The sequence below is a fragment of the Rhinolophus sinicus genome, linkage group LG04 (genome assembly GCF_036562045.2).
Source record: "Rhinolophus sinicus isolate RSC01 linkage group LG04, ASM3656204v1, whole genome shotgun sequence".
Classification (NCBI taxonomy): domain Eukaryota; kingdom Metazoa; phylum Chordata; class Mammalia; order Chiroptera; family Rhinolophidae; genus Rhinolophus; species Rhinolophus sinicus.
The window spans coordinates 772,136-794,035 of record NC_133754.1 but is presented as its reverse complement, the minus strand read 5'-3'; the positions used below and the strand labels follow the sequence as shown (position 1 = coordinate 794,035).

Here is a 21,900-nt window from a genome sequence, read left to right as displayed (position 1 = left end):
ACTCCGCCACCAACCTCCACCAAAGGCAACGACAGACGAAGATCAGACATGTTATGCCTAAGGTGTGGTTCCACCCAGAGGACGAAGCAGAACAAATCTCTATTGATGGCAGAACAAGCTGCACTGAACTCCCTGTTCAGGGCAGTGCAGAGACGCTCCTGACAGACTGCCCTCTGAGCCTACGTCCTTGCTCTGTCAAGAGATACGATTGAACAAAATCACGGCAAGTCTGCAAAGCACAATCATGTCTGTAAATATTTCCCAAAGTCTCCTTAACTTACAATATGACAACCAAGTTCTTCTTATTCAGAATGAAGAAAGAGATTTACTCTCCAAGGTGACACATTTCTCTTAATTAGCAATGAGAACTACAGAGCTCCCCGCACTAAGCTGATGGAAAGCTGCAGCAACGTTTAGGGTGCAAATGCAGTAGCAATCTTTTTCCAGATTCTTCCTTCCATAAAACATTTTTAAAATCGAGTCATCCTGTTTTAGCCTTTTAACATTGCTCGCTGACTGCAGTCTTGCTCTGAGTTGGCTTGGTGTGAGTCACACATAAAAAGGTGAAGAAGACGGTGCCGTGGCACAGCCTCCGCTTCCTGGGTCAAAGCATCATCAGCGATTTGAACACGAGGATGGACTCTGACTCACAGATACACTTAAGATTGCCACCATCACAACATACACAGATACACATATTTTTCATTCACAAAATCTAGACATAAATATGATGTGCAATCGATACTGCCAAATAATTTAAGTGCATTTTTAAGAACTTTGAACCCACATACAAGTTGACCTCATAAAATTCCAATGACGTGGGTCAATCTGGAAAGCCCTTGTTCTTTCCCTCCTTTCTGCGCCCGGCCCCTGCCCGCCCCACTTTTGAATTCTGTAACAGTTCGGCATTTTGATTATCAGTTGAGACTGTGCACATTGCTTTAAGTAGCAGTATGATTAGAAGTCAGCCAGTCCAGAGTAAGAGTTACCATGCGCCAGGGATCAGGGAACCAGGCAGATTACCAAACGGAGTGACAAGTAACATCCTGGGAATAGGAGACCCTTTATTGAGACCCAATATTCGTGTCAGGCTTCTGTGAATCTGAGTGAATGTGTGTGTCCAGTGAGGAAAGTTAGAGCTTTTAAAAGGTATCAGAAAAAATGATGTGAAAGATTAATTACTGCCTATTTATATTTATTACTAAAATTTAATAGACAGGCTCACTTTCCGTATGAAAAGGTCCACTGCCAAGTTCCCCTCACTGCATGTCACGTGCTCCACAACACAGGGCAGAGGCCAGAGAGCGAACACACCTTAGCCAGGCTCATTTGGGTTAAAAAAGAAACCGAGGAGGAGAAAGTAATGACTACTACGCTAAGTTCCAAATCTGAAGACCGTTTGGAAACAATAGGCATAAACATGCAACTGTTGGAGCATCTGCGAAGCATTTTGACACCTTTCTCTCATTTTGCCTCGTGAAATTCAGAGCCAAGGGCCCCTCCATGGGGGGGAGGTGGTGCTGAAGCAGAGGGGGAGGGGCGAGGAGCTGGTCTGGCACAGAGCTGACCTGGGGCCCCATCCACATGCCAGGACCTCCTGAGCGCCAATTCAGTGCTCACGCAGGAGGGGCCCAGTCCTCATGACTCGTGGCAAACACAGAACAGAAACCAAACGTCCCATGTGCAGGAGTGCTTGGTCTTGAGTCCAAAGGATGCTCGCCCACGGGGACACATCCCAAGGTCCTCGTTCACCCACCAACATAAAACGCACACTCCAACAGTTGCCACTTTAACGGGTCTTCTTAACAGTGTCAGAGGCTAGTTCTGTCCCAGAGCACACCAGCCCCCTCTGTAAACACTTGAGTGACGTGTCACTTACGTGGCTTCACACCAGCCACCACGGCCAGGCTCCCGGGGGGGTGTGGCACGGCACCTCGGCTGAGCTCGCTTCCACCCACGCTCCGGCCGTACTCAATCACCTCCACATGTCCCAGGGGGACGCTCCACTTCAGCAGGTACCTTTGGCTGGTCGGTGTGAGGGCACTGCTGTCATGTGAGGTGCTAAAACAAAAACCGGCAGGTTTTTACTTTGTGAACAATGACACAGGGACCCTCTCTGTCCCGGAGATGTCCCCAGAGGAATGCCTGCATGGCCGTGTCACAGTGCTCTGACGTGCTCACCTGTAGTTACCATTGGCTGCATGAGGAGGCCCCCAATTAGATGACAGGGCGGAGGCTCCTAGTCTAACCCAGAGAACACAGGACACATGACATACCTCCTGAAAGCCCAAAGGAGCCAGCTGGCTGCTTCCTGGTGGCCATCTGAGCCACGATGCTCAAGTGTTCTGGCAAATACGTTAACGGGGCAAATCTACGTGGGCACAGTTATGCCAACTGTGTGATGTGGGGTAACACTGACATGCCCTCTCACTTGGTACAGTATAACCATTTTAATAAGATTAAATCAGGTCATTAAACGCCATGATTAAAATACTTAGTATGTGGAAATGAAATGGAAAAAAATCCCATGACCCATACAGATTATGTTCTTCTGTTTTCACACCTGGAACAAAAATGCAGAGAAACACAAAACACACTTGTACAGCCGGGCAGGCCGGGTGGGCAGAGAACACCAGAGCAGACACCTGTGTTCCGGCGCCTGCACAGGAAAGCCTGCCCTTGCAGAAGCACAGCCAGTGAGAATCACATTTTGCTTTTCTTCACGTGTGTGTGTGCGTGCGTGCATGCACATGTGTGTGTGTGCGTGTGCGCATGCACGTGCACGTGTGTACGTGCATGTGTGTGCACGTGTGTGCATGCGCGCGTGTGTGCGTGTGCGCGTGCGTGCGTGTGCACGCGTGTGTATGTGCACATGTGTGTGCGTGTGTGCACGTGTGCATTGTGTGTGCGTGTGCATGTGTGTGCACAGTCCAGGTGCAGGGAGCAACGCCCAACGTGCCAACTGCCAGCCTTTAAACCGAAGCCCTTGACTTACTGGGAGCCCATTCACACCCACGCCACCCAACCTCCCTGATGTCAGAGGGTCCTGCTTCCATTTCCACTTCGGTCCCATGGGAAGCGGAAAGGGGGAGGCACAAGCCACCCAGTGAGTAAGAAGCGAAACAGGGTGCATATGCTATGAATCGGAATGTGTTTAGAATGACAGATGCCCAGGGCCCTGCACCCAAGCCGCTGTTCCTCCTGTTTGACTTCAGACTCCTCAGTGCGATGGCGGCCGGGGTCTTGGTGTCCTTAGAGGCTGTACAAGTCCTTTTGCGTCCCGAGAAGGTGGCACTGCAATGGAGCGCCAAGATTCTCACCGCCAGCCACCTGCTGGCACTCTGAGGTCCCGGGAGGAGGAGCCGCAGTGTGTGGTGGCAGGTGAGTGAGGGCAACAGGCATGAAACTCTGCTCTGTGGTGGTATGCTGGGAAATGCTACCAGCCAGCTCTCACTGGAAGGAGAGGGCCCCGTTCTGTCATAGTGGCCACTCTCCACGGTGTCAATACCCCCAGCGCAGACAACTTCACACCGCCAACAGTTCACCACTGGCTTCCCGAACGCCGGGAATGGAACTGACTCTCACAGCCACTCTGAGCGGCTCAGGACCCCACTTCATATCGCACCACCCACATTCATTCAGTTGTATGTCAATTCCCTCATCTGAAGACCTTAAATGTTTTAAAATCCTCAACCAACGAGTGTCCTATGTACTGGAACAGTTCTGATGTAAAACGATGTTAAAGGAAAGAAGTATAAAGTGTCCTTACTCATTTCCTTGGTTTACACTGAATATGAATATACGCAATTTAATTATGTAAGAAAAACATTTATCAAAAATACATTTATAGAGGGGCAGCCGGATGGCTCAGTTGGTTAGAGTGTTAGCTCTCAACAACAAGGTTGCCGGTTCAATTCCCACATGGGATGGTGGGCTGTGCCCCCTGCAACTAAAGATTGAAAATGGCGACTGGACTTGGAGCTGAGCTGCGCCCTCCACAACACATTGAAGGACAATGACTTGGAGCTGATGGGCCCTGGAGAAACATACTCCCCAATATTCCCCAATATTCCCCAGTGGGGAAAAAAAAAAGAATAATGTGTTTTAAAGAAATAAATAAATACACTTATAGAGAAGCAGCTAAGGAAAAAGAACTTGCCAAAGATCAAAACAAGAACTGTGGATGGCTGAGGGGGGTTAGAAAAGAAACAACTTAGTTTCCAATTCCGGTGTCAGCCGTGCTTAAGGAGAATGTGCACCTACATGGCCCTAGTTTCTGCCGGCAGTGACTAGCAACCCCTTAGAAACACGCTGTCTGGTCCATCTGCGCTTCCCTGAGTCACAGGACTGGCTGTGCAAGCTCTGCACACAGACGCTCTTGGCGTGCGTGAGAATTAGCACATCACCACCTGTGTGTCCCACCAACCGCACGTGGGTCCACAGCTGTCTAGGGAATGAAATGGTTCCTTACCGGGCACCGACTGTGGCACACATCAGCACGTCATTTAACATGAAGAGCCGGCGTTCTTTGGTTTTCGTAACTTCTCCTCTGTCATTGTAAACGGTCTCTATCATATCGTCAGATCGAATGAGGTATCGGTTTCCACTGCTGAGAAGCTGAATATGCAAAGTCACACTTGACACAGTTACCACAATCGAGTTTATCAAAGAAAGAAAAAGGATGAGAAAGAAGTCTTGCAAAACAAACAAACAACAACAACAAAACGAGTGTATACAGCAACAAAATTTTACGGACTGTTTTCTTTAAAGAGGGCCCACATGTTCCCAATCAGGCTTCACATATGTACTAAAGCTTAGAAAGTGGCTTTTTTACTAAATGTTTTACAGACAGGGTTCCAGTTATTCTAAACAATGAAAAGAATCTATTCCCCTGTGAACACACCTCTAAGCTAAGAGATACCAATTCCACAAATGAGGGCTTAATTTATTGTCACCTGTCACTCACATATTCCTTCTCCGTAAATGACGCCTCTGGATAAACACTCCATTCCTTCCTCTCATTCTATGGCTGAGCAAACCATTCTGCCACTTGTAACACTGTATCAACCCGGAGTGTTTACAATTGAAAGTGATATTTTGTAACGCCACTTTCCCACAGAATTGCACAATGAAGTCAACACCTCCTCTTCTTAGGGTGCCAACAAAATACTCGTGGTTCTCTGGATAGGTGCTTTGTGTTAATTCGCCAAATGACCCGACCACGTAGAAGTCACTTATTGTAACAAGTGGGCCGCGGGAAAACCCAGAACCCTCAGCCCAGATGAGCTCCGCTGCCTTCCGGTTCTAACCTCCACCTTCCCTGACACGCTCACAGAAGGGCGCTGCTATGTGCATGCACGCGGGCGGGCAGTAAGGACCCGACCACTCTCTGCACTGCACGGGCGTAAAATACTCAAGTGCCACAGGGAAGCCGATTTTAAATGGTAACTACCACTTAATGTCATTTTCTGCTGAGAAAAATTTGTATGTAAATCACTTGCAGAATCAGAAAAAAAGCCTGCGCTTAAAATGTATTACAGTAGGGCTGGCCCGGTGGCCGAGGTCGCCGGTTCGATTCCCACATGGGCCAGTGAGCTGTGCCCTCTACAGCTAAGATTGTGAACAACAGGTCTCCCTGGATCTGGGCTGCTGTGAGCAGCCATAGGTCAATGTGGGCTGCTGCTGGCTGTTGTGTGTTGCCATGAGCAGCTGCCAGCATGAGTGGTCAGCAGTCAGCGAGAGCTGCCGTGAGCCGCTGTGAGTGGCCGACTGACTGCCTCAGCGGGGGGGAGCGCAAGGCCCATAACACCAGCATGGGCCAGGGAGCTGTGTCCTACACAACTAGACTGAGAAACAATGGCTTGAACCAGAGTGGGGGGGAGGCGGAAGAAGGGAAAAAATAAAAATAAAATGAAATTAAAATAAAAAAATGTATCACAGTAAAGTTCTTATATTTCAATTAGTGAATGTCACTATAGGGTAGGAAATTAACCCTACTGACAAAAACAAAAGGTGATTAGGGAGCAGGGATATTACATATCATGTAATTATTTACTGCAGCTCATACAACTGAAGCCCTCCTGAGGACCAGGGAATCAGACGGTAAAGCTTACCCAAAGTCAGACCACTGTCGCAGCAAAAGACTGTAAACAGACAGCTGAAACACAGCTTTGCAAAGGACCTACTTTCATCTTGCATCATGCATCACTTTTCACAATAAATACTACATGCCCATGCACGGACAAGTACAAATAAAAACATATGCATTTTATGCTTTAACTGTGATTATCTAAAATGAAACACCGCATTTCAAAAGCAAAACTCACTAAAAGAGTTCTCTAAACCTTTCTGTGGTCCTGGGCCCATGTGCGGACCTCATGAATCTGTGAAGAAACAAAGCCACAGACTCTGAAGCTCACAGTCCCAGTGGTGACCGCCTGAGGCTCTCCATCAGCTCCCAGTTAAGAACCAGGGCCAAGGGAATCATCCCAAAAGCTCCAAGGGTTAGTAATAAATGGCTGAAATAATCACAGCACATTAGTAAAAGCCAAAGTAATTTCAGAATGGAGTTGAAGAAATCTCTGTCAACCTTGTTCAGGTATCTCTCATTTATGGCTTTTGCTATTTGTTTCATTTCGCAGCGCTGGTCAGCGTCTCTTTTCCTTTCATTTAACTTGTCTGCTAATGTCTCGAGCTCCGTCAGCGCCATCTGAAGGGGCAGCCTGTCTGGGTGTCCTCGGGACGTGTTCTTCAACATGTCCTTTCGGAGAAACGAGGCAAAAGGGACACGTGACTGCAGATATGGGGAAGTAGGCAGTTACCACCCACAAACTTCCAACGCCCACAACCGCATCCCCCACAAGCTGGCAACTGAAAGCTGACATGACATCAGCTACTTCTGGGAAGGATAATAAACTAAGTGAATCATGACGTGGCTGATTTTGCAAAAACAAAATTAACTCAGTACGTGGCACTATTCATGGAAAACACAGCACTTCCAGGAAAGAACACCACAAACACAACAATTTCTGTGTTCTTGCCAGTCAGCTCTTGGAGGAGACTGGTGACCCATGACAACTAAAGCACCGACTAACAGTTTGCAAAAACAGCCTGCATCTGCTGTTACAGGCGTGGTTCCTAAGGCTATTCTGCCCTCGCTGTCGCCCATGTGATGACTCCTCCCTGCACCCTATGGTTTGCCTTTCTGAGACCCCAGTGTAAAGAACTAACTGTCTAATTGGTTTCCTGACCTCTCCCTTCCTCACCACCCTACGACCTCCACATGACACCTCCCTAGAAACTGACAGTGTCTTCACATATTAAGAGCTCAGTAAACACTTCTCAACTGAAGAAATAAAACACATTTTCTGGATATTTTGATTTTGGAAAAATAACAGCTTTTGTTATTAATATTCTAATACAAGTGAACATACATTGGAAGATATATGTGAATAGAAAGAATTTTAAAAATGACTATAAGCCTATGCACACAAATAGCCAATATTAACACTTTAATGTGTGTCCTCGTTCATATTTTTATGACAACCCTTATTTAATAAGTACTTTTCACACAGATTTGGTCAGTTATAAAAGGCACAAAAATCTCAGGGCCGGGGACCTGGCAGTATTTCCCAAGCGCCAGTCCCCGCTGGATGATGTCACTATTACGCTTCAGTTGATTTTAATCCGCTGGCACAAGCGCAGCCGTCTGACCTGAGCAGAGGCAGCTGAGCCATCGCGAGGCCAGGAGTGGCTCCCTGACAGACGCCCTGCCATTCACTGACGTGAGGGCAGACTGGAGGTGGCCACGTGCGTGTGGGCAGCCTGACAGCCTGGCCAACAGGAGGGCAGTCTTCCTGACGTGATCTCCTATCTGCACCCAAAACCAGCTTTGCTGTTCAAATCGGCAAATGGAGCCGAGAGCTGTTTGTCTAAACCAGCAGGTCCGAAGGGCAATCTCTTCCTCAGGGTGCCCCCTCCTGTCAGCAGATGACTAACTTAGGGACTGGCACGGCTGGTTTGGGGCCTGCCCCGGCCCTGTGGACCAGGACCCAGCCCAGCCGGAAAGGAGCCGATGTCTGTCTGCCTGGTGCCCCGAGGCCAGCCAGCTCCCCAGTGCCAAGAGCTGCTGTGCAGTTAAAACCCAGACTTTTTAACTCGGTCTTTGTCCCCAGTCGAGGCCCAGAGCCCCTGAAACCCTAGGAATTTCTGAGTGACAGGGGTAAAGCAGCACTTGCCGTTATACACGACAGACGCCTCCAACCACACCTGAGTCCATGCTCATGATGGGCCCTAAACGGCTTCAGGGTGGGGCTGGTAGCCAGAGGAACCAACCAGCTATTAGAACCAACCAGCCGGCACTTCCAGCCCAGCCCCGACTTCCCACTTCCAACAGCCCCACCCACTACTTGCGACTGGCGCTGACGTGGGGTTGTCCTGTGGGACGAGCCCTGACCCAGAACCTTTCCCGGGAGTGAGTGTCACAACAGAAGCAAACCGCAGGACCCAGGCCGGCGGAGGTCCCATGCACCCCGCCCCACACAGAGGAGAGGCAGTGCCGGCTCCAAAGGGCCCGCATGACATGGAAGACAGGGCCCACGGAGACGAGCTGGTACCTGGAGCAGCAGGATGAACTGAGGGAACCTCTGGATGGGCGTCATCATCAGGCTGTAGAGGGTGACGCGGTCGGGGCTGGACTCCTGGGTCTGCTGTGGGGACAGTCAGGCGGCTCCGCGTCAGGGCACAGGCCCCGCCCTGACTACAGGGCTGCCCACTCCCCTGCCAGGTCTCCGGGGACACTCCTGGGGACCTGCACCCTGACAGACCCTGGGGCACCTTTCATCCTGACTGGCTTCGGAATCCTTCCTGCACCTCCTGTCACCTCACACACACCTCCTGGCACCTGGCCCCCAGCGGTCGGGGCTGGTTTTGGAAGCAGAATGTTGGGTTGTTTTTCTCCCACATGTTAAGAGCCACCGCTGATCACCTTACAGGTGAATTTTACTCCTCTAAGGACTGAGCTAGTTTCTGAGATTCTACAACCACACGAAACGTGCAGTCGCCAAGAGGAGCTCACAGAATCCCAAGTTCAGTCGCAGGCCCTTCAGGCAGCCACTGCTCGTCCTGTGTGTGGGCCAAACCCCACATCAGGCTTAGCTCTGGGTAGGACAGCGTGGGGGTCCAGGCTGTCCCAGGGTCTGTGCTCTGGCCGAGCTGCCCCAGGAGAGGCTCCCACAGGAGTTCTGGCCGAGGGCTCCTCTCCCTGCCACGGGGCCACCTCACCTGTCGCCCTGACTGGCCACAGAGCTCGGAGGTGCTCCAGCCGGCTGGCCAGCCACACAGTGGGGCAGGCGCTGCAGCCATGGGGTTGCGTGTGGCCGGCAAAGCCCAGCCTAGCCCAGCTGGAGCATCTGTGCCCCCAGACACCAGGTCCCTGGGTGGTGGTGACATGGGGTGGGGCAGGCCTTCCACCCCAGGCTGCCCGTCAGGCACTGAGCTGACGAGTGAGGGCTGTGATGCCCTCTGTGCTGACATGTCAGCAAGACCGTACAATCCTCAGAACAAGTGAGTGTTCAAATCATCCCGTGTTTTCTTCCCCAAGAGAAAGCAGTATAAGAGGACGGCAGCTCTCCTCAGCGGCGGCTGGTGCGTGTCCTAGAAACCCTAACTGACCCCGCTGTGTTCCTGCAGCGTGGCGGGGGTAGAGGGCATTTTTCAGCTCAAATACACATAAAACATAGTTGGCGAGAAAAACCCTTGACCTCCCTGCGTTCAGTGGCTGAAGGGAGCAGCAATTCCCACGTAGCTGGAACAGTCTGGCTCAGGGTCTCACCACACCAATGGGGCTTGGGGCCGGCGGTGGCCACGGGTCGAGGGGAGCTTTAACCTGGCTCAGTGTGTGGTGGGCTCTCTTGTCCCACTCACACCCCAGCCTGTGACAGGGCTGCCCTGCTGCTGTGAAATGTCACACGTGCACACGCATGAGGGGACTGTGCACGACTTCAGAGTCAAGCGTCCTTGGGGAGGGGCCTCCCCACCCGTCAGACCCTCTGGGCTGCTCCAAGGATCGGCTCACAGTGTTGACTCGGACACCACACACGTCAGCACACATCCCCAGGGCTGCTCCTGAGTCCCAGTGTCACGGTAAAGAACAGGAAGCAAAAGGCAGCATCCTCGGGACCTGAACCCCACTTCCTGACGGCCCCTGCAGCCATCACATGCATTTAAAGAGCTGCAAAAGCTTTTGAAAGCTATGCTGCCGCTGCAAACTAGCTGTGCGTCTGGCACGGGGGCCCCGAGGAGCTCAGCCTCGTGATGGACGACGTCCTGACCTGGAGGCAAGGCCAGCTAACATTTCACTGTGAAGCACTTGACACGGAACCTGTTATCAGAGGGTGTCGAAACGCAACATGGGGAAAAGCCCCTGCTTACCTTCAGAAATTCCAGAAACGCGGGCTTCGTAGCGCATGTTTTCTTGAGGATCGCCACAGCCGTGCTGAAGTTGTTCACGTACTCACTGTACGCGTCCAGCACCATGGACTTGGAAAACTGGAATCGGGAGAAGGTGGGGAACATAAACCTCGCAGTGTGCACAGGCTGCCTCTCCAGTCAGAACAAAACACCTGGAGACCCAGCCCCTGCGATACCCGTCAGACGAGCATGACCGTGATGCAATGTGCAAACACACCTGCCGGGCCCTGTTTCAAAGGCGGTGTGACTGTTCGGCTGACCCAGGCACTTAGAGGCATCCTGGTTCCAAACCGTGGCAGGCTGGGTCTCCATCAGGAAACGTCCCTGACTACACACATCCTTCTTTAAACTCCTGCGGGTCCTCTCCTGTGGGTCCCACCTCCAGGAAAGACTGTCATGCAGCTCAGGGCACAGAAGTCCCGGCCCTGACAGCAGGCGTTCGCCACTCCCTGCGGGAAGGTGGCCCCCACCCTGCGTGTCCCGGCTGCGGGGGGGTTGCCAGGTAGGCTCACTGTCCTGTGCTCCCAGAAACACACAGTCCCCAAGAGGCACAAACGTGAGCCTCACTCTGTGTGGTTCGTAACGATCCACACATCCTCCAGGATGGAAGCACGACACACAGGTGGACAGCTGGTGTGAGCGTCACTTAGAGAAGGGTGCTGCCATCTAATAACCGTAACAATAATAAATCGGCAGAAAATGCAGTAACCACGTAAATGCCCAATATTTATTTTCAGTTTGTCACCAAGACCCCTGAAGGGGATTATGCAAACATTTTAGTGAGAACTTTGTTTCCAGGTTATTTCAAAGCATCCTGTAACTTACACACATATAAGTTATACAGGAAAAAGGCGAAGGTTTCATGTATGATTATTATAGCATTCACGTAAGTATATGAACACCAAAAACCTGCAAGCCTACATAGCCCTTTGACAGCATTATTGTCTTAAATCAATCAGAGAATCCATTGTGTTTTATGCATAATTTCCGATATCTCAGTGGGAAACTGAGCAACACACATTACGTGTGATTCACAAATGGACCAAAAATAAAATGGTTTCCAGGCAGCTAACCTAAACGGCTCCCATACCAGGAGTGGAAAAACGGCTGCTGCCTTAGCCTGGCTCCCTCTCGACCCAGTCACAGCACAAGTCTGAGAAACAGGCAGGCATTTCCCCACAGGGTGTCCCATTGTCCCCAGGGGGGAGAGACCTCACGCCCAAGGGCTTAACCGGGACAACATCCCAGCGTGCTTCCCAAGCAAGCCCGCCCCACACAGACGCCTGAGCACACTGCCTGTTCCTGTGCCCAGAACTCCGTGCAGTGGCAGCTGCACATTTCAGATCCCCTCCCCCCGACCTCTGCCATTCCTCTGGTCTTCCCAGCAGCGCCCACTGTCCGCTTCCCTTGCAAATGCTCACGACCGAGCATCCTGGTGCGGCAGCTGGCTGGTGGTGCAGGATGGCAGCGTGGCTCGCTCCTCGGACACTAACGTCCTGTGAAACACCAACCCGGATCGGAAGGGCATACTGCAGCCCGCGGGCACGCTGGCCCACTCACCGAGGCCACGAAGACGTCTCCGATCATCTCCACAGAGTCCCACTCGGCCACGCGGCTGGCCAGCGCGATCTGGAACATGCAGTGACACTGTAGGACCTCCTTGACGCGGCGGAACACCACCCTCAGCTTCCGGTCGCTCAGAACCTTGGGCTCCATCTCGGACAGCGGCCTCTCGTATTGCTAAGAGACAGACACACGCAGGCTTTCATCAAGACCAAAGAATGTGGAGAAACGTCCTTACATAAGTTATACTTATGTTAAAACACATCCTGACTCAGTCTTTCAATTCTTCCGAGCATTCTACACATTTGAGTATTTCATGGTCCACATATAATGCCTACATGTAACAAAAATATCTATGCAAAAACGTTACGAGAATATGCATATGAGCTGTACTGTGACATCTGGGTACCTCCAAAATCCTTGTGAGGGCCTCTACGTACTTCTTCTCACTGTCGACAATCGAACCCAGAATATACCTTCTTACAACCTGTTGGAATTTGAAAATACAATGACAGGAAATTACTTCATACAGATAAACTGTACTTCTACTACTTGAGGCTTGTTGATAAACAAGGTTTTTGGGTTTCGTTTTCAAAATAGTAAGTAGACGAAACCCCTGAAGGCCTCTAAACTATTTTAAACAGTGTTAACTCACTAGCACTATAGGAACAAAACATACCTCACCCATTGGAACAATTATAATTTTTTAACCTCAACTTATAAGTTGTAACTACTGCAAGTAAAATCACAGCACTAACAAGTTCACTCACACATGCAACGTGTGAACTGCACTGCCAACTGTCATGGATGTGCCCCACACAAAGTACATGTTTCCTGTGTAAATTAAGGGTTAAAAAAACAGCCCTGGTAACTCAAAGAATGCTACTGGCAACACTTACATAATAAAATCATTATTCCAAAGTTATAAGGGAAAAAAAAGCTTTTGGAAGGTGGAGGAAAGGATTTTTTTGGCAAAAATTCACCTTTGAGCACAGTCAGCCAATGACTAATGGAATTTCGAGGTGCAAAAAGTCCTGTGCAATCTGACAGGCCTGCCTGCCAAACACTAGCGTGTGTTTGGTTTTCATCACTGAAGTGCACACAAGTACAGATCTCTGGCTATAAGATGCCTGAGCTTCAAGGCCAATGACGGTACTTGGCATTTTCATCGAGCCTAGACACATTCTGGCAAGTTATTTGTGCCAATAAATGGAAAACAGGGCAGAAAGTTACAATACGGCTGCTTCTGACACACACACACACACACACACACACACAGCCCGGGACCACACACACACACACACACACACACACACACAGCCCGGGATCACACACACACACACACGCACACACACAGAGCCCGGGACCCCCCCCCCACACACACACACACACACAGAGCCCGGGCCCTCCTACCCACCCCCAGCTCAATGTGCTCTATTTACAGAGACCACAGCGCCACCTGGTGGGCAGGGACGGATTCTTCCCAAAGCAAAGGCATCCAGGTAACCAGCAGGACAACTAGGCCTACGAAGCCCTACTGACAAGGGAGTTCTCTTCTTTACAAAAAGGACGAGTCAGTTCACAAAACTGAGACAAAGTCAACCTTTCTGGATACTTAATAAAGAAAGTGATATGTTTTCTTTATGCACAGCTGTGTCTGAGATTGAAATATAAGCACACAAGGCTTGAAACTTCAGCCAGGGACCCTCAGCCAAAGCCCAGCCACATGGCCCTGTGTCACCTTGGCTTGCGAGTTAGACCCCGGGACCAAGTCACTCCCCAAACCGGCAGAGGGTCAGACCTAGGTCAGCCTCTCCCCAAATCTAGACCCCCAGACACTACTTCAAGTCTGCAGTCAGAATATTTGGGATCTTATTAGGAAGCATATTCATTTTTTAAAAGTGCTGAGATGATACTGATATATCTGATCAAAGGCCCTGGAATTGATATAAGACAACTTAAAAATACAAAAGTACAGCCAAAGAAATCCCCCAGGTTTGTGGATCCTGCCTGTTAGGCTGCCCTTCCCGCAGTTCAATTCAGCGTGAGGGCTACTTGCCCAGCACAGCAGGAGGCAATGGTGAGGCCCCAACATCCCGGTGCTACTGAGACCCCAACACGAAGGTCACAGAGGAGAATCCATCACCGAAATGAGCTTTTCTGCCAAAGCCCGAGAACAAACCAGGAGAGGGGGCCCAGCTGAGGATGCAACAGCCAGACCAGGAGCCGCTGGAGGGAGGTTTCTTGTCCTCCAGGGTGAAGGGACAGGACCCTTTGCATCATCATCAATGGTACTTTTCAAGTCGAGGACAACCCATAAAATTAAAAAGGGCTTTCTGTTGTTTTTCCACTTGTAATGCAGTGGCTCAGCTCCCGGCAAGTGAATGTAGGTGATGGTGAGGCTGAAAAGGAACCACAACGGAGCCATGGATGGGGATTCATACCGCTATATTCTCAATGGTGGCCGGTGAGACACAAAAAGCAAACATCTACCAGTACCCCAACCAGGGGTCCTCCTGCACCAGTCTGGCTGGTGGCCAGGGAGACACAGGAAGTAGGATCCATACCATCTGCACTTGCTAACGCAGCCACGGCATTTATATAGCGTAAAGAGCAGTAGTGGCTGACGGCCACCTGGTTACAGCTGACGGCCAACTGGTTACAGCTGACGGCCACCTGGTTACAGCTGACGGCCACCTGGTTACAGCTGACGGCCAACTGGTTACAGCTGACGGCCACCTGGTTACAGCTGACGGCCAGCTGGTTACAGCTGACGGCCACCTGGTTACAGCTGACGGCCAACTGACTACAGCTGACGGCCAACTGGTTACAGCTGACGGCCAGCTGGTTACAGCTGACGGCCAGCTGGTTATAGCTGACGGCCAACTGGTTATAGCTGACGGCCAGCTGGTTACAGCTGATGGCCAACTGACTACAGCTGACAGCCAACTAGTTATAGCTGACAGCCAACTAGTTATAGCTGACGGCCAACTGGTTATAGCTGACGGCCAACTAGTTATAGTTGACGGCCAACTAGTTATAGCTGATGGCCAGCTAGTTACAGCTGACGGCCAACTGACTACAGATGACAGCCAACTAGTTATAGCTGACGGCCAACTGGTTACAGCTGATGCAACTAGTTACATAAGTGCCTACATAGGGCTGTGTACTGCAAATGTGCGGGTTGCATAACCAAACCAGCACCTTCCCACGTGAGGCTGAGAATCTGGAAACTGCTCTCTGGGACTCCGTCCCAACACCGCCCAATAGGGCATGAGAAGAAAGCTGATATGCAGCATTTTAAGTTGCAGTTATACTACCTGATTTCAATTGTGGGGAAAAAGAACTAAAGAGTATCGACACCTGGTTGACCTTTCAGGAGGAAGCCCCTGGAGAACACACGATGGCCCGTGGGGAACGCGTGTGTGTCCTGAGGAGCCTGTGGGGGACGCGTGTGCACCCTGGGGAGCCCGTGGGGGATGCCGTCACGTCCTGAGGGTAAGAGCAGGCTGGAAGCAAACACAGAAATGCTGAGCACAAATGGTATTTTGCGATTGCAGTGCCGGCCCTGTTTTCCGGGATGACTACACCGCACAGGACGCAGGCAAAGCCCTTTCCTTGCTCACATCACTCAGCCGTCACTGTGGTGTCATGGGGACATACAGGCAGACACCATCGCATCCCAGGAACAGGGGGCTTACAGAAGTCATGTCACCAGCCGAGCCGCGCCTCCTGGCTCAGCACAGGGCTGCCTTTGCCTCCATGCTGCTCTTATTGCAGACCACTCGCTGTCACCACCCCGCCTCAGACCGGCAGGTGTGTGTGTCGGTTCTGATCCCCCAGGCTCCTAACAGACGCTCACAACCCCCACTCACTGCCTCAGGCCTCAGCCTGGACGGGGACGCCACGCAGCTGCCCTCCTATTGCATCCCAGGCTCTACCATATCACCCTGGGCTGCTAGGCTGTCACACTGCAGCATCGAGTCACCCAGGAACAGTCCAAGTCCTGCTCATCCTGCGTCCCCTTGACAAGCACGGAGAGCCCGTAAGTGGCCAGAGGCCCAGACAGCTAAGGCTGGAGGCCTGGCAGGAATGTCCAGATTATTCTCAATCCCGTGAGGCGAAGTGAGGTGTGAGCCGAACCTCGGAGGCAGGTTCTTTGTTCCCATGAGAACTGTGCACAACCTTCCGCCAGCACCGCATCACGTTGCCAGGGGGCACAGAACGTTTTGGGGTCAGAGACTGAGATTGGAAATCAGACTCGAACACGCCTACTGTACACTGCCATCACCATCAGTGACCGCCCTGGGCCTTGGTGTCCTCCTCTGCGAGACGTGTGACATAGAGGGACAGAGAGGACCAGGAGAGATGAAGTGTGTGGGGCACAGGCGGCCCAGACCATGGGCCCGGGGGGGCGCTGAACCCCGCAAGCTGTCATCACGTATCCTCGCTCTGCGACTCAGGCAGGTCAAACCACGTCCTCTGGCCCCACTTTTCCCTCCTGAATGCCACTCCCACCTCCTCGTGTCCCCCTCCCACATGTGACACGCAGGCCTCCTTGCTGCCTGACCTTTCCCAGCCTGCTGCAGCCTTTTCCACTCAGCTTTTCACCTTTTTTAGACTCTGAACTTACCACTAAGCATTTCTGTTATTTTTCTTTATCTATGCTCTATATGACGTGTATCTGTCTGTTCATCTATCTATATAATCTATTTGTCATCTATCAATCTACCTACCTACCTAGGTAGATATAGGATCTATTTACATCATCCATCACCCACCTACTAATCTGTCTCTGTCATCAATCTACTCTCTCTCTCTCTCTCTCTCTCTCGCTGCCCACATGGAAAAGAACTCAAACCAAATCCTGTCCAAAGCTATCCCCCCATAAAGCTCTCAAACTCTGTGGTACCTCTTGTTCAACGTTTCTTTTACTTAAAATAACAAATGGAAACCCTCTGCTACCTACTTCCAGAGATTAAGAAATTAATTTATACTCAGATAATCTCAGTAGTTGTTGGGAAGCTATCACATCCGTCTCAGTCTTAGGCACTAAGACTACACACGCACTTTACACATACCCACTTGTTGTCTCTTTGTAAAGCTGTCCTACATGAACTAGTGCAAGGAACTGTCACAAAGAACGTCAGTGCCACACATTTCTCATAGCCAACTGAGAGTGATACTCAAAATACTTAAGGACCAGAACGTCCAAGCCCAGGCCACTGCCCTGGCCAGCACTGGAGGGGCCCACTGTTAACCCTTTAACTGCTGGACCAGGAGAAGCCAGTGGACAAGCCCTGTGGATGGACGAGGTGGCGGAAGCCGGGGACACAGGTCCTTCGCAGCCAGTTTGCCAACGTTCATAGATGTTGCGAGCAGCCCCGAGCGCCTCCTGCCCAGCCCCCTACCTGCTGCTGAGATAAACCCTCTGGCATTGGGGTCAGGACGGCCTCAGGGTGCCTGCAGTCAACATCGATGAATAAGTCCTGCTCTTCTTCAAGGCCAAGCCTGTGATCTTAAAACAAAGTCAGAACACACTGGTTTGACACTCAAATAATACACTCAGAACATTTGTGCAGTAAATGCCTGTGAGAACAATACCTACAGAGTTAACTTAACTGTCCGCTGCTTGCAGAGTGTGCCCCCTGAGACAGTCCCCATGCCCCCCAGGGAAACCAGGCCGGAAGAAGCGTAGGAAGCGCAGGGGGCGCCCATGAGGGGGTGGGAGGGCTTCCTGGGCCACAGACCTTGTGAAATGAAGGACTTGGTGCGAATGAAAGAGCGGCCCCTCTTCACGGCGGCTTTTGTCTTCTCAAGCCCGTCCTTGGTACCTTCCTTCGCAGCCTTCATGAGCTTCTGCACCTAAAAAAGGGAGACATGAGAGGTGGGCAACTCCACACAAACCTACTTGTTGCTTTTAATTTATTTTAAAAGAATACTGTCAAGTAGTTGGGTCTTGAAATGTCACCTGAAATTGGCTTTTGGATCTGGGAGAGCTTTTTTGGCTGTTGTGAGCGCATAGTTGTTTAGGGTTTGTATTTTAAAAAATGGAAAAACAAACTTTAAAAACAGAGCCCTTCTTTGACTTGGTTACAAAATTTCCTGCTACATTTAAAATTCAGTCCTCATTTTTATTATAATCACTTATAAACACAAAGAGATTTGTAGACATGGCAGGTGGAGAAACGAAAGCCCACAGGTGGTAAACGGCAAAGCATAGGAAACAGCAGAACCCTGGCCGAACCTGCACTGCACCCCCTGCCACTGGGCGCCCCACCGGGGGAGCCTTCCTGCGCCTGCCCAGGTGGAGCCAAGTCCCAGCCTCAGGTGGGACCTGCCCACCTCATGGAGCAGCCTGTGCCCATCCAAATGGCCGGATGGAGTTATGTGACAGGACAGATGGAGGAACAGTCGCCTTGGCTCCTTTGCCGGGGGTTAGGTCAGAAAATCCAGACCCACGCAGGGCCGTTTGTTGGCTGTGGGTCCCTCGAGCCAGGGTCTTGGTACGACACTTAGACGAGCCAGTAGTGCTCAACAGCTTCCAAGGGCAGGTGTAGGCATTTAATTTACATTTCTGATTCTTTAAAACTCTAATGTCTGAGGCACTGGCCATTGGGCACCAAGTGATTCTTCTTTTAGAGAAAACCCGTATGACCTCCTATGCGACAAAGCAGTATCCTTTCCAAGTAATTCCTCGTCCTCCTGGAAAGTGTATTCTAGCAAAGGAGCCCCCAGGACCTTGCCTGCTCGCCTATCTGCTGTCTATTCCTGGCCTTGAGCCTGCCTTCTCCTGCCCACGCACCCCAGGATCAGACCTTCAGGGGTGCCACCCAGCTGTGTTTGTGCAAAGGGGCGCCAGCCCAGCCGTCTGGATTGAGTGGGGAGCCTGAGGGGGGACCTGAGGGGGGAGCCTGAGGGGGGGACCTGAGCGGGGGAACCTGACAGGGGAGCCTGAGGGGGAGTCTGGGGGGAGAGGGACTTGAGGGTGGAGTCTGAGGGGCAGCCTGACAAGGGGAGAACATGAGGGGGAACTTCAGGGGAGTCTGAGAGGGAGCCTGAGGGGAGCCTGAAGGGGAGAACATGAGGGGGACCTGAGGTGGGAGCCTGAGGGGGGACCTGAGGGGAGCCTCAGGGGAGTCTGGGGGAGAGGGACTTGAGGGTGGAGTCTGAGGGGGAGCCTGACAAGGGGAGAACATGAGGGGGAACTTCAGGGGGAGTCTGAGAGGGAGCCTGAGGGGGGCCTGAAGGGGAGAACATGAGGGGGAACAGGGGGAGCCTGAGGGGGAGCCTGAGGGGCAGCCTGAGAGGGAGCCTGAGGGGAGCCTGAGGGGAGCCTGAGGGGGAGCTTGAGGGGGAGCCTGAGGGGAGCCTGAGGGGAGAACCTGAGGGGAGAACTTGAGGGGGAGCCTGAGGGGAGAACCTGAGGGGGGGCCTGAGGGGAGCCTGAGGGGGAGCCTGAGGGGAGCCTGAGGGGAGCCTGAGGGGGAGCCTGAGGGGAGCCTGAGGGGGGAGCCTGAGGGGAGCCTGAGGGGAGCCTGAGGGGAGCCTGAGGGGGGAGGGGGGCCTGAGGGGAGCCTGAGGGGGAGCCTGAGGGGAGCCTGAGGGGAGCCTGAGGGGGAGCCTGAGGGGAGCCTGAGGGGAGCCTGAGGGGGAGCCTGAGGGGAGGGGGAGCCTGAGGGGGGCCTGAGGGGGCCTGAGGGGAGCCTGAGGGGAGCCTGAGGGGAGCCTGAGGGGAGCTGAGGGGGGGCCTGAGGGGGAGCCTGAGGGGAGCCTGAGGGGGAGCCTGAGGGGAGCCTGAGGGGGAGCCTGAGGGGGAGCCTGAGGGGAGCCTGAGGGGAGCCTGAGGGGGAGCCTGAGGGGAGCCTGAGGGGAGCCTGAGGGGGAGCCTGAGGGGAGCCTGAGGGGAGCCTGAGGGGGAGCCTGAGGGGGGGGGGAGCCTGAGGGGGGCCTGAGGGGAGCCTGAGGGGGAGCCTGAGGGGAGCCTGAGGGGAGAACATGAGGGGGAGCCTGAGGGGAGCCTGAGGGGGAGCCTGAGGGGAGCCTGAGGGGGGAACATGAGGGGGGAGGGGGGCCTGAGGGGGAGCCTGAGGGGGAGCCTGAGGGGAGCTGAGGGGGGAGCCTGAGGGGAGCCTGAGGGGAGCCTGAGGGGAGCCTGAGGGGGAGCCTGAGGGGGGAGCTTGAGGGGGAGCCTGAGGGGAGAACATGAGGGGGAGCCTGAGGGGGAGCCTGAGGGGAGCCTGAGGGGAGAACATGAGGGGGAACTTGAGGGGGAGCCTGAGGGGGCCTGAGCCTGAGGGGAGAACATGAGGGGAACTTGAGGGGGAGCCTGAGGGGGAGCCTGAGGGGAACTTGAGGGGGAGCCTGAGGGGGAGCCTGAGGGGAAGCCTGAGGGGAGAACATGAGGGGGAACTTGAGGGGGAGCCTGAGGGGGAGCCTGAGGGGAGAACATGAGGGGGAACTTGAGGGGGAGCCTGAGGGGGAGCCTGAAGGGGAGAACATGAGGGGGAGCCTGAGGGGGAGCCTGAGGGGGAGCCTGAGGGGGAGAACATGAGGGAGGAACTTGAGGGGGGAGCCTGAGGGGGGAACTTGAGGGGGGAGCCTGAGGGGGGAGCCGGGGTAATTTCGCACTCAGCCCCAGGCTGTACTGCGCTCTGTGGATGTCAGGCTGGCACATCTGCTCCCCATCGCTCCCCTGGGGACTGCACCTTCCAGGCTGATGTCAGACACCTGTACCTCCAGCCCTGGCCATCTCTGCAGGTCCTTTACCCCCCATGTTTTAGGCTGCCTTCCCGAGGAAGCACACCGAGACCACCACTCAGCCCACTGAAACCATACCTCGCGCTGCTCCCCAGCCAGACGCCATCTCCAATCCTGCTCTACCTCGTCAACAGCTCAAAGCCATCTGGGCTCCTCCGATCCTGCGTCCCTTCAGCCCAAACCAAGTGTACCCTGAGGACATGCCCCTGAAATCAGCGCCCGCCCCTCCTTCTCCTGGGCCACACTGCGCCTTCCTGACCCCACACGCCTGTGCCTCTGGTCTGATTCCTCCCCGCTCTCTCTTTCCCCAGAACTGGACGGCTCCACTTCTCTCTTCATCCTGACCCCATGCAGGCTCCCTTCATTGAGAATCAGAGCTGTGGACAGACAAGCAAGGAGCCTCAGGCCGCAAGCCCCCTCCCACATGAAGGTACCAAGACACAGGGTCCAGGGTCCTGGAAGGACTGCCGAGATGACACAGCCAGCCAGGACGGACAAGCCAAGTCCCCGACTCCTCCCATGGCTCTACCGATACCTGATGAGGGCACTCGCCTGGCCTGGTCCTCAGTCACTTACCGGTGGCATCTCTCACTGCTTCTCACGCGCCCACGCTTCCTTGGGCCCCTCTGCTCACTACCTCTGGCACATTTCCAACTGCCACTGAGCTGGTTTCCTTCACTCGCATCCCAATGGCCAAGCTCGGGGCTCCTGGAAAGTCTGCCGGACCCTGGATTCCCCCTGCATGGCCAGCACTGCCCGCACTGCATCCTGCAAGGAGCAGCCTAAATGCCAGGAAGCGATCCCAGGGTTTGTGCCTGCTTGAAAAGCCCGCAGCACAAAAATACTAGGGAGTACAGCCGCTGACCACTGTGGAGGACCTTTCTAAGTGAACCTGTTTTCAAGTAAGGGCCATTCAACACATGTAAACAGGTCACAAAACATCAGAAGGGCAAAGACCAAACTGAAATAAGAGTTACTTGACAGTGCCCTTTTAAAACACAGCTCAAGGAGCTGATCGTCACCAGGATCGAATCCAGCAGTTCTCAAACGTTTAGTCTCAGGAGCCTTTTAGTAAATTCGTCACCGTGATGGAGAGCCCCACTGAGC

The 21,900-nt window shown here is 52.9% G+C and overlaps 1 protein-coding gene across 11 annotated transcripts in view; it reads right to left on the bottom strand.

Annotated features, from left to right (window-relative positions):
* ARHGEF10 (Rho guanine nucleotide exchange factor 10) overlaps positions 1–21,900 on the bottom strand; it is a 112,837-nt gene that overhangs the window by 33,067 nt on the left and 57,870 nt on the right. For 10 of the 11 annotated variants that reach the window (XR_012495418.1, XM_019737575.2, XM_019737572.2 and 7 more), the window contains 9 exons: positions 17,784–17,898; positions 17,445–17,551; positions 12,443–12,520; positions 12,031–12,210; positions 10,432–10,548; positions 8,616–8,708; positions 6,590–6,760; positions 4,472–4,617; positions 1,880–2,061 (listed from right to left, as the gene is read on the bottom strand). Coding sequence is in view for 10 of the 11 variants with exons in the window: in XM_019737575.2 (XP_019593134.2) it covers positions 1,880–2,061; positions 4,472–4,617; positions 6,590–6,760; positions 8,616–8,708; positions 10,432–10,548; positions 12,031–12,210; positions 12,443–12,520; positions 17,445–17,551; positions 17,784–17,898 (1,189 nt within the window). In the remaining variant the exon portion in view is untranslated. The remainder of the gene's footprint in view (positions 1–1,879; positions 2,062–4,471; positions 4,618–6,589; positions 6,761–8,615; positions 8,709–10,431; positions 10,549–12,030; positions 12,211–12,442; positions 12,521–17,444; positions 17,552–17,783; positions 17,899–21,900) is intronic. The other variant, XM_074329274.1, reaches the window with a different exon arrangement.